General features: G+C 41.5%; 1 protein-coding gene across 1 annotated transcript in view; it reads left to right on the plus strand.

The window, feature by feature from the left end:
• Positions 1 to 11040, plus strand: part of LOC122542710 (ryanodine receptor 1-like) — a 393921-nt gene extending 382881 nt beyond the window's left edge. Inside the window, exons 101-105 of the mRNA XM_043680690.1 lie at positions 1439 to 1595; positions 3251 to 3315; positions 5124 to 5224; positions 6320 to 6371; positions 9021 to 11040. Of these exons, the coding sequence (XP_043536625.1) occupies positions 1439 to 1595; positions 3251 to 3315; positions 5124 to 5224; positions 6320 to 6371; positions 9021 to 9116 (471 nt within the window). The 3' untranslated portion in view covers positions 9117 to 11040. The remainder of the gene's footprint in view (positions 1 to 1438; positions 1596 to 3250; positions 3316 to 5123; positions 5225 to 6319; positions 6372 to 9020) is intronic.
• Positions 11041 to 14219: the final 3179 nt, after the last annotated feature.

Raw genomic sequence — 14219 nt, forward strand, 5'->3', positions numbered from 1 at the left:
AATTTGAGAATAATGCAAAGATGTTGGCTGTTATCAAGGAACATAAATGTTGGAGGGTCATGATTGTCGATGTAAAAGGTGGCAATTGAAGTTGATTAGGTTTGTTTTACTTAAAAATAGTGTCAAATCTTATATAAATTCCTGCTTGGAGACAGACCATTTGCTCAAACAGGTCTCATACTGCACAGGAGCTTCCTGTCATCTTTCCTATCACCCTCTTCACAAATCCTCCTATTCCTTTCTCCCTGTACTTAATGAGCTTCACCTTAGAGACGTTATATGCTATTCACCTCAGCAACTTCTTGTGATCCCAAGTTCTGCATTCCTAGTAAAGATGTTTTTCCTGAATTCCTTAATGGATTTATTAGTAACTGTCTTCCCTTAATGGTCCCCATTTTAGGCATGCCACAAATGGAAGCATCTTTTCTAAGTCAATTTTGTCTATGATTTAACCTGAATATCTGTATGACTAAAGCAGTAACATTACTACTACTGAATGCTGACTTAGCTACTGGGAAGTGCGAAGCACTATTTCGTAACTCGAAATATTGTGGTCAGTACAATATTTTATCACAAGTGAAAACAGAACAGGCAGTGGTGGCACAACCAGTTCATGTGCATGTGGAGTTGAAAGGACAAATTAGTGTGTCTGGTCACTGTTCCACAGATCAGGTCTGTTAGTCAGCTGCAGTAGATTAATACAGTAAAATGTTCAGTTAAGTATGTTGATCATGAGCGTAAATGGGATGAACTCTATTCCAGAAGTAGGTATTGCTCTCATTTATCTGGGGCTCTTATGACATGGTGGTGCCGATGCCAGAAGGTCTGGTTTCACGTCCCACCTGCTGCCGAATTGGGTCATAAAACAGATTGAATCATGTCTTTTTTAACTCACGTATCTTCCACTTAGACATAGATATTTTTGTCACAGATATATAGCAGCTTAGATTTTCATTTTATAGCCAGATTTAAAGTTGCAAGTGGCATGATTTGCTTCAGCCCAGGCTGATGCGGTGACTGTGCAATAAATGCCCAGTCTATTTCTTCTTTCTGTCCACTCCAGGAATTGGTTTGATGAACCTTTTGTTGCATCTGGTGATTTTCTGGTAATTTGTTTCGAAGCAGACTGCTTCATCTTTGCTCCCATTAAAAGCGTTGGAACCAGACTGTTTGTGTAACAAGTATTATTTATGTGTCATCCATGCTTTGTCACTGTTATTGAAAACAAGTGTGATTTTGGAAGTACTTTAACAAGTGATGACAGAATCATTGGGTAAGGTGATATTTCAATCACTGTGACACTGACCTCATTCTGACAGATCTGTTCAAAAGTGAGATGATTTAAAACTTTTCAAATCTGCCCCTCAGTGAAACTGATAGTGTTTCTAAGTTGAAGAGTTCTGTTGTTCTAACCTCTATCCATCTTTCCATTATACAGTGCTACCTCTTCCACATGTACGTAGGCGTACGAGCGGGTGGTGGTATTGGTGATGAGATTGAAGACCCAGCAGGGGATGAGTATGAGCTCTATCGTGTTGTCTTTGACATTACCTTCTTCTTCTTCGTCATTGTTATCCTCCTGGCTATCATCCAAGGTATGACCCAAGGCTTACTACAAGATGAATCACTGGCAACATGTAATCTTGGATAAATAAAGACTGATTCTGAAGTTATCCTGTAGCTCTAGGGAATAGCATGTCTAACAATGATGTCAATCCCAGCTTCAATCAGTTCTTCAACACTTCTAGCTCATTTTCTCCATTGAAACTGTCATCTTAACCGAGTCCTCTCCTGTCTCCTCAATCCTGACTTCCGAAAACAAGTGCATGGACTTCTTTGTCATAAAGATGAAAACTGTCTAATCAGCTGCCTTGCTGCTGCCCTCGTTTTTTCCAGTCCGCAAGCCAGCCAGCCTTCCAAGTTCCCCAGAGCTCCAGCCATGAAGTCACGCCTTTCTTCAGTTTATCCTCTATCTCCCTCATGCCTTCTCAAAATTGCTGTCCCTGGTAACATTTGAGACCTTTTGCGCCACATCTGACCCCAGCCAAGATGAATTTCTGTTGATGTGCTCATGTAATCACCAAGCTGTCTCTGACACCTTCTAGGGTTATTTAACTTTTGGAATGCATATATTCAAAACAAATTAAAGAAATATCTAGTGTAAAGCAACTGATCAGGTTAATCCTCCCTTCTATAGGTTACTCATTTCTGAAGTCATAATACTTGTGTTTCAATGTGATTTGGAGAGCAAGACCACCAGATAATTATGAATGACCAAGGCCATTTTACTCATCTTAATAAATCCCAGGAAGAAACATCAACATCCAGTTGTTTCATTAATGTTCCAAGGTTTCACCCAACATACACCGAAAGGAAAACAATTTCTTCTCTTGCGCACATCAGTGCTGATCCAGGAATGCCAAATTTCAAAGAGAGCAATAAAGTATGATGCATGAGAAAAGGATGACGATTAGTTAGTAAGCCAAGTCTAATTGGTGTGGAGAATACCCCAGGCAGTTGTTGAACTTTGGAATTCTTGTGTGTGTCCTGACGAGTGCAGGATGAAAAACTTCAACAGCAATTTTCATTTTAGCGATTATAATTAGCATCCATCAGTGAGAGAGTTTAATGCCTTTCTGAAGACCAGCACTTTATTTGGACCATGCAGATATTGTCTTTTTGAAGAGTACATGCACATTGTGTGATTTGTTTTTTAGGGCAGAATTCCCATGGAGGTCTGCCAACCTCTATGCCTTCACTACAGTAGATATTCCACTGGAATTGTGCTGTTCCTCAAACCTGGAGAATCTCAACAAAAACTCCATACAATTCTCTTTGATTTTCCATTTGCTTCTCTGTGCCCGTCTATCAGCACACTGCATTACTCCTTGCTTCCAAGTATTAGTCTTCACTGCACAGTCTGGCTCTTGTTTTATTTTCATTCCCTGCTTATGAGAAAATAGCCAGTAGACCAGTGCAGTAACTGGGAATGCAGCACCTTGATAGGAGGGAAGGATATAAACACCAGCTTGCTTCCCACCACAATATACATATGTTAATGTATGTGTTATGTTGTGTTACTAGAATTTTAGAAAAAACATATAAATGCAGTAAATACCTTATAAATGAAAAGCTGTTTCATTCCAGAGAGAAAAAAAATAGGTTTTTGGTGAAGTGTTTAATCTCTGAATGCTAAATAGAGCTTTGTACGTGTGAAGGATTAACAGTTTGATATTGTTTCCTCCTTCAGGTTTGATTATTGACGCTTTTGGTGAGCTGAGAGATCAGCAGGAGCAAGTGAAAGAGGACATGGAGGTAGGAATAGGATAAAGCAGCTTCTTTCTAGACACCCACATATTAATGAAATCATGTGTCGAACAAGAAATAGGAGAGGGAGCAGACGGCAAGTTAGATCACGTAGGATAGCAGCCCAGTGGCAAAGTTTATTATTTATGGAGTTCTTCAGAAGGTGCTATTCACAATCATTTTCTGTTTGCAACACAGTTAGGAGGAATGGGGGGGAGAAGAGATGTCTTTTCTTCAGAAGGGAAACTGGTTCTATTGTCAAATGACCACGTCATTAGCTAATGCAGAGTCTGAAAATTGACACAAAGATTTGCCTTGCCACTTTTGTCTTTGTCCTGATGTGACTAAGACAATAAGCTTTGGCAACACTGCAGTCATGGCAAACTAGTGCTTCAGGTCCAGCAGAGGGACAGAGAGTAATGACACCCGACTCGCAATTCTAGCCTTAGAGTCTGGTGGTAAATTGCAAATTAATCCCCAAGATTTCAAAAGCTTGGAAGAAAACAGCCTGCACAAAATAATGAGTTGTAGTGAAGAAAGAGCAAAGGAAACAATGAAGTCAGATGTTTTTATTGAGTTGACATTTCTTTTAAAAATCTGGTTACAAGAAGTTGAAACGAAAATGCAGTTGTTTTGTTCCGGGCTCCTATTGATCATCTTCATCAGCGAGATCATGCACAGCAGCTGGCTGTAACCTAGGAACAGGATGCTGCAAACAAACGCAGCAAAATGTCCTTGATCCAGTAAATGCAACTTTGCTACAACAAGGGACAAACAAATTTAATCACTGAAGGTATTCGAAGATGAAGTCCTACACTGTTGGCCAGTGTAATGAACCAGTCTTCAGCACAGCCTTCCATACAGTGTAATTTACTGGAATTAGCACAGAAGATGTTTTAATGTCACTCCTTGATTATTGAATTATGTTCTACATTTTCACACCTTCTCCAGACAGGACCCTCAGCCCATTACAGCTTTACTCATGAATTGGAATCCATGCTTCTGAGCTCTATCCCTGTTGGGAAAGAACATGAAATCTTTCCTGCTGAATGAGTTGGTCTTTGAAATATGTAATCTCATTTTTTATTTAAAAAAAACTCTTCCTTTCAATGGGATAGTTTTTCATAGTTGTGGAGACCTTGTGGAGCAATGGGTAATGTCCCTGCCTCTGAGCCAGATGGCCCAGGAAAGTGCATTCCTAACTCAGCCAAATAGGTTGATTTTCAACCTGCAAATCTTTCTAGTGAGTCTGTGGCAGTCACTAAGAAAATTCTACATGTCAGCCGTGCTTGATGTGAACTCTCATCCCTTCAAGCAGTAGTCTCTGGCAATCTGTTTTCAGGGGAAAACAAAACTAGCCAAAAAAAGACATGAACATACCTGCCTCATTTGCCAAAATGCACTTAAAAAGACCCAAGACAGGAAGTATCCACAATCAGCTGTGACAAGATTCTTACTGTTCCTTAGCTCATTTACGGGGAGAGGTAAATAATTCTGCCTGTGTTAAAGCCATGCTAATTGGAAGCATGAATTGGGACTCTGGTATTAAGCTTATAACATACAGGCCTGGTTATCCTGCCACTTGTGCACCAACAGGGGAATCTTGCAAAATGTCTATGTTGTCTGAGCCTGTAGGCGTTCCTTCATCCATTCATTTTCGACCTCCCGTTAATCCCAACCATCAGAACATATGAAATGGATATCTATGATTGAATATTTTAAGTACCCTGAGTGTGATTATTCTGTAAAAATGACACCTACCTGTTGTGCTGTACTGCCCTTGATAGTCACTTCTTTGCCTCTGTTTGACCTAACAGACCAAATGCTTCATTTGTGGAATTGGCAGTGACTACTTTGATACAACGCCACACGGGTTTGAAACGCACACTTTGGAGGAGCACAATTTAGCAAATTACATGTAAGCGATCAGCTTTGCATATATCTCTGGTCGGCTTGAGATGTAATGTTAAAAATAATTTCATGCGATGCACCATAAAATCCGATAAACAGTAAAAGATTATTTATCTCAAGTCTATGTTGTTTATTCTGATCTCAGTTGTCTGTACTCTTTCATTTGCTGATTGCATTTTCAACTCCTTTTGTTCTGTGTTCCTTCAATTACTTATTCTTAAAAAATGTCATGGATTTGGATTTTAGCCTCTATCCATCCATGTGTCTGGACATGAATGCAAGTAAAATCTGAGTCAGTTGTAATGGGGTAAGGTGCCCAGTAGCTCAATCAGCTTCACACTTATTGAGACCATTAAAGAGGTCAATTATTGTCCAATATATGGTCACACTGCCTTTACTGCTGCAACACACTGAGCTGTGGAAACCAGGCAAGAATAGGAAGGCTGATATTATTTTTCCCCTAAGTTGGTGAAAGAGCAGGAAAGAAGGAAATATTACTACAGCAACTCCTGACCACCTTATCACACCCCTCCCTCAAGTTCTCTATCCCTCTCTTTTCAAAAACACCTGACTTCGCCAAATCCAGAATCCTTGTTATCATCTTGGTGGAGATGCTTGTAGTCCCAGCAATAAGTCTGACACTGACTGGCAAAGATTCACCCCTCGGCTTGTTATGGCAGCACCGAGGGTAACATCAATCCAGGGCAGCCTCCTCTTACAGTCATTTGCTTACACCGTCCCATAACGTTCAGCCCATAATCCCTATCTCAGTTATGTCCCCAGCAGTGCATTCCAAAGTCTCACAAGCTTCCAAGTAAACAAAGTCCTCCTGTTTTCTGTTCAAACTCTCTCGCATTTATTCTTGCCTCTATCCCCTTCCTATAGACCCCTGAAGTAATGGAAAGAGCAATCGAGCCAATTACAATCACTTTAAAAGGCACAGAGCCTAACTGTAAAGTGTACCCTTCAGGTAGCAGCTTCCAGTTGCTGTTCCCCAAGTCCGAGTTTTCTACCCCAGTTCCATGATCTTATGTGTAATCTGCCTGTTTGTTACAGCCTGACTCACCTTCTGACCATTTGTCGTACTTGTAATCTCTTTCAGGTTCTTCCTGATGTACCTGATTAATAAAGATGAAACTGAGCACACGGGTCAGGTATGTGGTTTTCCTCATCTTGACTATATGAAATACTTACACCAGGATGACTTTAGCCCCCTCACTGAAAACATTCTGAAATTTCTTCCTTGACTCAGGAGGTTCATCTTCTTGAGTTCTCCTTCTGAAGGCGGGTCCTGAATCCACCCCGGCTGGACTGGAGTTCACCCCTGTTGTCATCAATCTGATGAGACCAGCCATCTAGCCATTAGTATGCCCAAGGAATCAGAGTTGCTGTGGCAGCATATACGTTTCCATCCACATTGTTGTCCAGAGCCATGGATAGATTGATGCTAGAGGCTGCAACTTTCTCTCCATCACATGGCTGACCAGTAACCCTTTGAAATGGCCTCGCAAGCCACTCAGTCCAAGGGCAATTGGGGATGTGCGACAAATGTTGGTCTTGCCAGTGACTGCCACATCCCGTGAAAGAATATTTTTAAAATACTTTCTTCCCTTTTTTGTGTCTGTTTATCCGATTTCACATTAAATGGGTCATTATTTGCCTCGTATACTTCCTTTGGCATCAGATTACACATTCCCAACTTTCTCTGGATTTCTCTTTCACCCAGTTATCCCATAGTTGAAAACCCAGAATGTAAATAATATCAAAGTGAGAACTCGGTTCTTAAATAAAAAAAAAAAATTGTCAGTCACTTTGAAATGAGGATCTGAAAGTTAGAGGAGGTGGTACGATTGAGATTCCATTCTCATTGTGACAAGTGAGGTGTTTTGATTCCTACGCGTACCATTTTTGTGAACAAAGCTTCCTACTTACTTGAACTCAGAAACACAATGCTGAGCGGTCACATTTGCAGATGAAACTAATGTAGGAAGAATAGTGGATTCAAAAGCAGGCAGATTAATAATTAGATTGTTGGAGGGGATAGGCAGGAAGGTGGTGCCTACATTCAAAATGGACCAGAAGAAACAGCACAGAGAAAGACATTGTAAGCCATCCATTCTCCATAAATAGGCAAGCATCTTTAGTTGACTGAATACTTCACACATTCAGTCAATGTTCCAGTTATATTACAAAGACAAAGCAATAAGATTTAGAGGATAGATTACCCATACTACTAAACGCTCCAGTCAGACTGTATCTTGAACGTTCTGTCTAGTTTTGCTTTGCGAAAACAAAAGAAAGACCGTCAAAGACTGAAGTTAATTCAAAGAACCACAAGTTGGTGCTCCATCTGAGCTGCATCAGGACATGACCATGCAGCTATCAGAAGCGTTGCTTGGTATTGATGGACCACACACGACCAGCAGTCCTTTCAGGAGACATTTGTATACAACCAAGTAGGAGCTTGAAAGGATCTGACGACAGAATAAAACAGGCTGCGCACAATAAAGATGATGTTATATTTCAGTGAAAGGATGCGCTGAACCTTGGACCTCACTGTTCCCAGAGTATTCATAAAAGTTCCCTAATATACCTGCCGTTTAGACAGGATGACAAAAAGCATGGAGCGGGTTTCTGGATTTGACAAACATCACTATCTATTCAAAAATATAGATTCTAACTACAGATGAATACTTATGAACCGTCGGTATGTAACTCTACTAATTAAAACTCTCTCAATTACAAACCACACCCCACCCCACCCCGATACACATTTGAACAAAGCAGCTTGGTGCTTTCCAGCGGTCCAATGGTTTCTGAACCAAACATTCACATCACCAACAACCGCAGAACGCTGGTGTTGGGGATGGAGATAAATTATGCAGTGGGTGACTCACTCGTAACCGTCTAATTTAGAAGAAACACGCCACACGCAAGCCTTGAGTATTGACTGGTTTATTCATGAGCACCTGGGGAGAGACAAGTCGACCGAATGATCACCAGTCACTCCAAAGAGATTTAAAGAGTTGAATGATTACCAGGTTACAATCATTTAACAATTAGCAAACTGTTAATTGCAGGATAATGATCAAGCTAAGCACATTGCCCAGTCATTAGCTTCAGTCACGTAATGTCTGGACAGTGTCGGTTATTAGCTGATAAGCAGGTGTTAGTATACACGAGGTCCTTGCAAAGAGAAGAATAGCCCTATCAGGTACCCCTACAGCTGCAAGGCAAACCATCTTAGCTGGACATGGGAAAACACAGACATTCAGCAAGCAAGCACTAAGGTGAGATTCAAAATGGTTTCCAGGCTTTTAATATGTGACAAAATGGCTGCCCCAAATCTAGCAATTCTCCCACAGCTGGAGAAACTCATCAGGTTCTGGCAACATCTGTGGAAACAGGAACAGTTAGTATTTTGAGTCGAGTATGACTCTTCTTTAGAACATTCGTAGTAACTTGGTGAAAGTTTGAGCTATCGGTGAGCATAGTGTATGCTCCTAGCTATAAAAAAAATCTGCACCCATTCCTGCTCCTCGATGGTCAGCCTACAGGATTGTTTCCCCATTTACCTCTTAGCTTCCCTGCATCAGCTGGAATCCACTGGTTTCCCTATACACTCCAAAGGTGTATAGCAATTGTTTGATTAATACAGTCTGTGAAAGTGGACCATTTGCTGCAGGAGTGCAATGGCTTCATCTTCACACTTCCCGCCCATTGGTAATGATCACACAAAAATCTCTCCACATGTCTTGAGAGTAAGCAGAAAGCTAATGTAGCCTTCATCCCTGTTCTTGTAGGAATCCTACGTTTGGAAAATGTACCAGGAACGGTGCTGGGATTTCTTCCCGGCTGGTGACTGTTTCCGGAAGCAGTATGAAGATCAGTTGGGATAAAGGAGTCTCTGGAACTAACACAGTGACTGTCAAAATATTACACTTGTAATGACCTTTGAATTTTACCTGGTTCCTTGCTAAAGTTTGTGAATTGTGTGTCACTGCTTCTTGCTGTGAGACAAATGTTTGTTTAAAAAAAAAAGGACAAATACCTGAAGTGAATTTTATTACATAGACTGTTTTTTTTTAAACAAAGTACCTGGACCGGTCTTGATTGCGTATGAAAACTGGACATTGCTGCTTTTGCACACTTGAACCAGTTAATGAGCCTTGATATAGATTTGTACTTTAGTATACAATGAAAAGCCTGGATAAATATTTTGTCTAACATTTTTGTGAATGGGAAGAAAGGTTGAAAATAAGTGCCTTAGCCTTATCCTGTAATAAGTTATATTGAACGAAGGCCTTTTTATCTTTTCTTCTGCAAATTTTAGTAGCCTAGTCAGAGCCATAATAGCTGCCTCCAACTTTCAACTGTTACTTCAGTACTGACCACTGAAATAGCTATTAAATTTCGAGCAGTTGTTTTGTGCTTGCAATATTATTAATCATAATGATTTTTGGTGGAGTTCCCAAAATCTAATTACTGTCATCAAAAGACATGCTAAGTAGGGCAGGAAATGTTTTCTGAAAAGTAGTCGGAACAATGAGATATCTTCAACTGCTCTACCTAAAAGTTCCCATCTGGACATGTTTTCCATTGCACCCTATGCATTTGTTTATAACTGATTGCAAAAACAGTGACAAATACCAAAACTTGTAGCAAAGGTTCACCCTCATGAAGGCTGGAATGTATTTTTTTAATACGTTTTGAAAATGTATGCTCTAATTTTAAGTATTGCATTGGATCCCTGAAACAAAAGTTGAAATGATTATTCTAATTAATTTACCTTGTGAAGGTATCTTTAAGGTATCAAGTATTTATTTAATTTGCTATTTGTGTTTGCTAATCTTTTGAGTTTATGTTCTGTTTAATGTAATTTATTGTGACAGTTTCATCTTGTGTATGAGAAGGGTGTGAGAGTTCTTAAGCAGCCTGCTCCCAGCATTCTGAATCTGGGGTCGGTATGGTTAAAGCTTTCTTAGTACACCTTTCAAAAGCAGCTGCAAAGGTTCCTTTGTCCTGATTGCTTCAAAAGGGATGATAACTATAGCACTTCAAAACCCAGCCTCTGGTTTACAGTTTTCTCTCAAACTGACTTTCTTCAAGAATCAGGATACAGACTTTTTTTTTCCCCAAGTGATGTGTTTACTTCACATTAAACATCTGTGAATCTCTTGACTGTTCCCCTCAAAAGGTTAAAGCTATTGAGGAACAGCAGATGAGGACATTCCTCAGACAACCTGTCCAAGTAAACCCATGCTAAAGTTTATTTTTGTTAAAAAAGGAAGTGTTTTTATGCTGGAAATGATGAATTATAGAAAAACTCAATTGCGATTAATTAATATTAATGCACTTCACAAATAAGGCTGCACTATCCATCTGTGGCCTTTTGTGTACATTATCCATGTCCAGTTTTTCACCCAGTTCTGTTTGAGAAACATGAAAATAATGTAGGTTGAATTATGTGAATGCACCTAAGTTGGCAAATAAAATCCAACTTGCTTAAACTGTCTGTGCTAATTATCATTCATTAAAGCTTTAGCTCTGAGGAAGCCAACTCCATTCCCATCCCGGCATGTGCAGATAAAACTAGTTTGCTCATCATTGTTCAGCTGCGTAAGAAGGAAAATAACCAGGGCAGTAAATATGCCTCATGATTTAGAAAGAGCTTTAATTGAGCAGAGATGTGTAATTCATGTCAGGCAATTTTGTTTTACATTGTACTGAGAACTTTGGAGGAATGAGAGGCTCTTGTGAAGCAGACCTGCACCTCAAAGCAGTGTTACAAGCTGGTTAAATAAATTGGTTACATTCTGCAAACTCGTTTTCTACATTATAATTACATGATCTATTTGCAAGTTTATACCTGCTCAGTCCTGGATAGACTGCCTTTAACCAGGGTGAACTTCTTCAGTGGGATGCAACCTCTCGTTGATAGCTTCTTGCAAATTCATGGACTGCACCACCATTTCCAGGTTCACCTTCAAATCCCCCACAATCTTAACTTGAACATACGTCACCATTCCTTTATCACCACATGGACAAAATCCTTGGACTCTACACCTAATACCAGTGTGGGAGCCCTTTCACCACACAGACACACACACACACACACACACAGTGCAGGAGTTCAAGAAGGTGACTCGCCACCACCTTCTTGAGAGACTAGGAATGGGCAGCAAATTATAGCCTTGGCAACAATGCCCATAATCCCATGAATCAAAAGAAGCAGGAGGTCTGCTACCATCTCAGGAGCAGACTGGCAGTGGGGGGGTGGTGGAGGTTGTATGAGATCCCCTGATTGATATGGGACTCCAGTGGCAGACAAGGACAGCTGTGGGCCAACTGGGATCTTAAATTGTCACTTTGAGGTCCCTTCCTGCTGTCACTGGTTCCAGCTGAAGGCTGGGGTGGCTGCACCATGTTATGAGGTATATCCAAGCAACCTGAGCAGAGTTCTACACTGTTTCGCCTGTCATGACTTGAAGAGCTATCCCTGGTCTCTTGACCATCCCCTCACCATGGCACAGCCTGTTGAGTCACAGTCAGTATGCTTTTCAGAGACATGCTCATGACATCATAGCATATGGCCTGAGGGTATAATGATCTCATTGCTCATCTTACCCAGAGCACTTGAAGCACAACACTCTACTGGAAACATACTTCTCTGTTGTAGATTAATAGTTCGACAATAGCCCAGACAAATATGTGCCTGAGGAATGTGGTATTTGTACATACGTTAGTTGCAACCAATGCCTGTTGGATTCCTCAATAGCTCAGGATTCAATTCCAGTTTCCTATATTATTGGAGCTAACATGAGCATTGCCATATTAGGTAATACACCCTGCTGGAGACAGGCTTAACCCTGCTGGGACTGAAGAACTGCTGATACTCTGATTCACAGAAATAGGATTCCTTGCTTTAAATGAGGTGGAAGCCATGTATTCAGGCAAATAATTACCGAAGACCATTAAAATCCAGTCATGACTCCCAAGGCCAGAAAAGATTGCCTGTGACTTTTCAGTCAGTGGGTGGGGTCACTGCCTCTGCATTAAATTCTGACCACCAAGCCAGCTCCCTGCAACACTGAAGCCAAGGCACTGAGAGAGTCCAGAACTAGGGACGCAGTTTAAAAACTGCCACACTTAGATCGGCTGTGATCTCATCATGTCTTGGAGCAGGCCTAAGGGGCTGAATGGCCGCAACCAAGGTGAATATCCAGGACACACCCAATGCACAAAGAGCTTTCATTGGGAAGAGGTGAAGGCCGTGCAGAAACCTTCAAACAGCCCATTTACCCAGCACTTTAAGCACAACCCTGCTTCAGAATCGGCAGAATCTGTAGATTACACATTGGATTATCAACCATCGCCAAACCAGAGTGGGAACATGCCCCCTCAATCCTGAGGCACTGCCCACAAGAGACATGAGAATGTGGAGCAGACTCAAACCTTATACTAATCCATTTTGTTCTTTTTCTAACTTTACAATTAAAGAAATGAGTTGAACAATGGGGAAATGTAGATTTATGACTTATCTGCATTAATGCTACTTGCAGAGTGTTTTGACAAGTGTTTAAAAATCTCATTTATACTGGAGGACAGTACAAAGATTTGCACTGTATTCTACACATCCACGTCCCTCCACCACCGATGCTTCAGTAGCAGCAGTGTGTACTATCTAAAAGATGCACTGCAGAAATTCTCCAAAGATACTCAGACAGCACCTTCCAAACCCACAACCATTTCCCTATTGAATATTATGGGTTGGCAAAGTTAATTGGGAATCTGTGAGAGTGTGAGGTTCTCTGGCTCTGATTTGTGATTCACCCTGTGCTTTCTGAGGGGCCCAGGCTGGGCACTGGCTGTAAGCTTCTTCCTGGCAATATGCCACCTTTGATGCTCACTTATTGTTTCATTGCCCTCTTTCAGGGTCACTTTAACCTCCCCACAAAAGCTCAGTTTTCATTGTGCAAATCTGCCAAAGATGCCCAAGAGCAGTGAGCTCACTGTTCTTGGTGAGGGTTGCCTGGGTGATGTGCCACCCTTGGGTGGGCTGGCTCCAAACCAGATCCACAGAGGGTACTGGTCACCTGTCACTAGCCAAGCTAGACCTAACTCGATATAAAGCATCTGTAAGACCATGATAAAACTCTGCTCACCAACATTTGTCCCTGTGGCAGCTTGGCGTGTTAATTACACAGAGCGGTGACACGGTGGCCCAGTGGTTAGCACTGCTGCCTCACAGCACCAGGGACCTGGGTTTGATCCCAGCCTCAGGCGACTGTGTGGAGTTTGCATATTCTCCCCGTGTCTGTGTGGGTTTCCTCCCACAGTCTAAAGATGTGCAGGTCAGGTGGATTGGCCATGCTAAATTACCCATAGTGTTAGGTTCATTAGTCAGGGGGAAATGTAGAGGGTGAGTTAATCTTTAGAGGGTCATTGTGGACTTGTTGGGCCAAATGACTTGTTTCCACACTGTAGGCAATCTAACCTAATCAGCAGAATCTTCTTTATGAGCAAATCCTGACTGTGGCATCACAAAAGCTGCTTCACAACATCATAAAGCAGTGAAACCCTGATGTCAAGCGAAGGTCTGTGTGTGATTGAAGATTCTTACCTGTCCTTTTGCTGACAGTGCAGGTACAATGGAGAGGTTATCACGCACCACCACACGGTTTCCATCTCTCCTGTGAGCTGCTGCTGGTACACGTGACTGATGATTGGCCATTTTCCAGCCCGCGCTGTCCCCATCTCACTCCCTTCCCTCTCTGTTGGACTCTGGAGCACCGTCAACTCTGGACGTAGTGCACATTCTCCCCCCCTAGGGTTGTCACCTGGACAGCCACATGTCAGGTAGGATTGATTGGGTTTTTTGAGAAAGTGACAAAGATGATTGATGAGGGCAGAGCGGTAGGTGTTATCTACATGAACTTTAGCAAGGCCTTTGAAACATAGAAAATGGATGCAAGAGTAGGCCATTTGTACTTCTGAGCTTG

This window comes from Chiloscyllium plagiosum, chromosome 41 (assembly GCF_004010195.1).
Source record: "Chiloscyllium plagiosum isolate BGI_BamShark_2017 chromosome 41, ASM401019v2, whole genome shotgun sequence".
In the NCBI taxonomy this organism is placed as follows: domain Eukaryota; kingdom Metazoa; phylum Chordata; class Chondrichthyes; order Orectolobiformes; family Hemiscylliidae; genus Chiloscyllium; species Chiloscyllium plagiosum.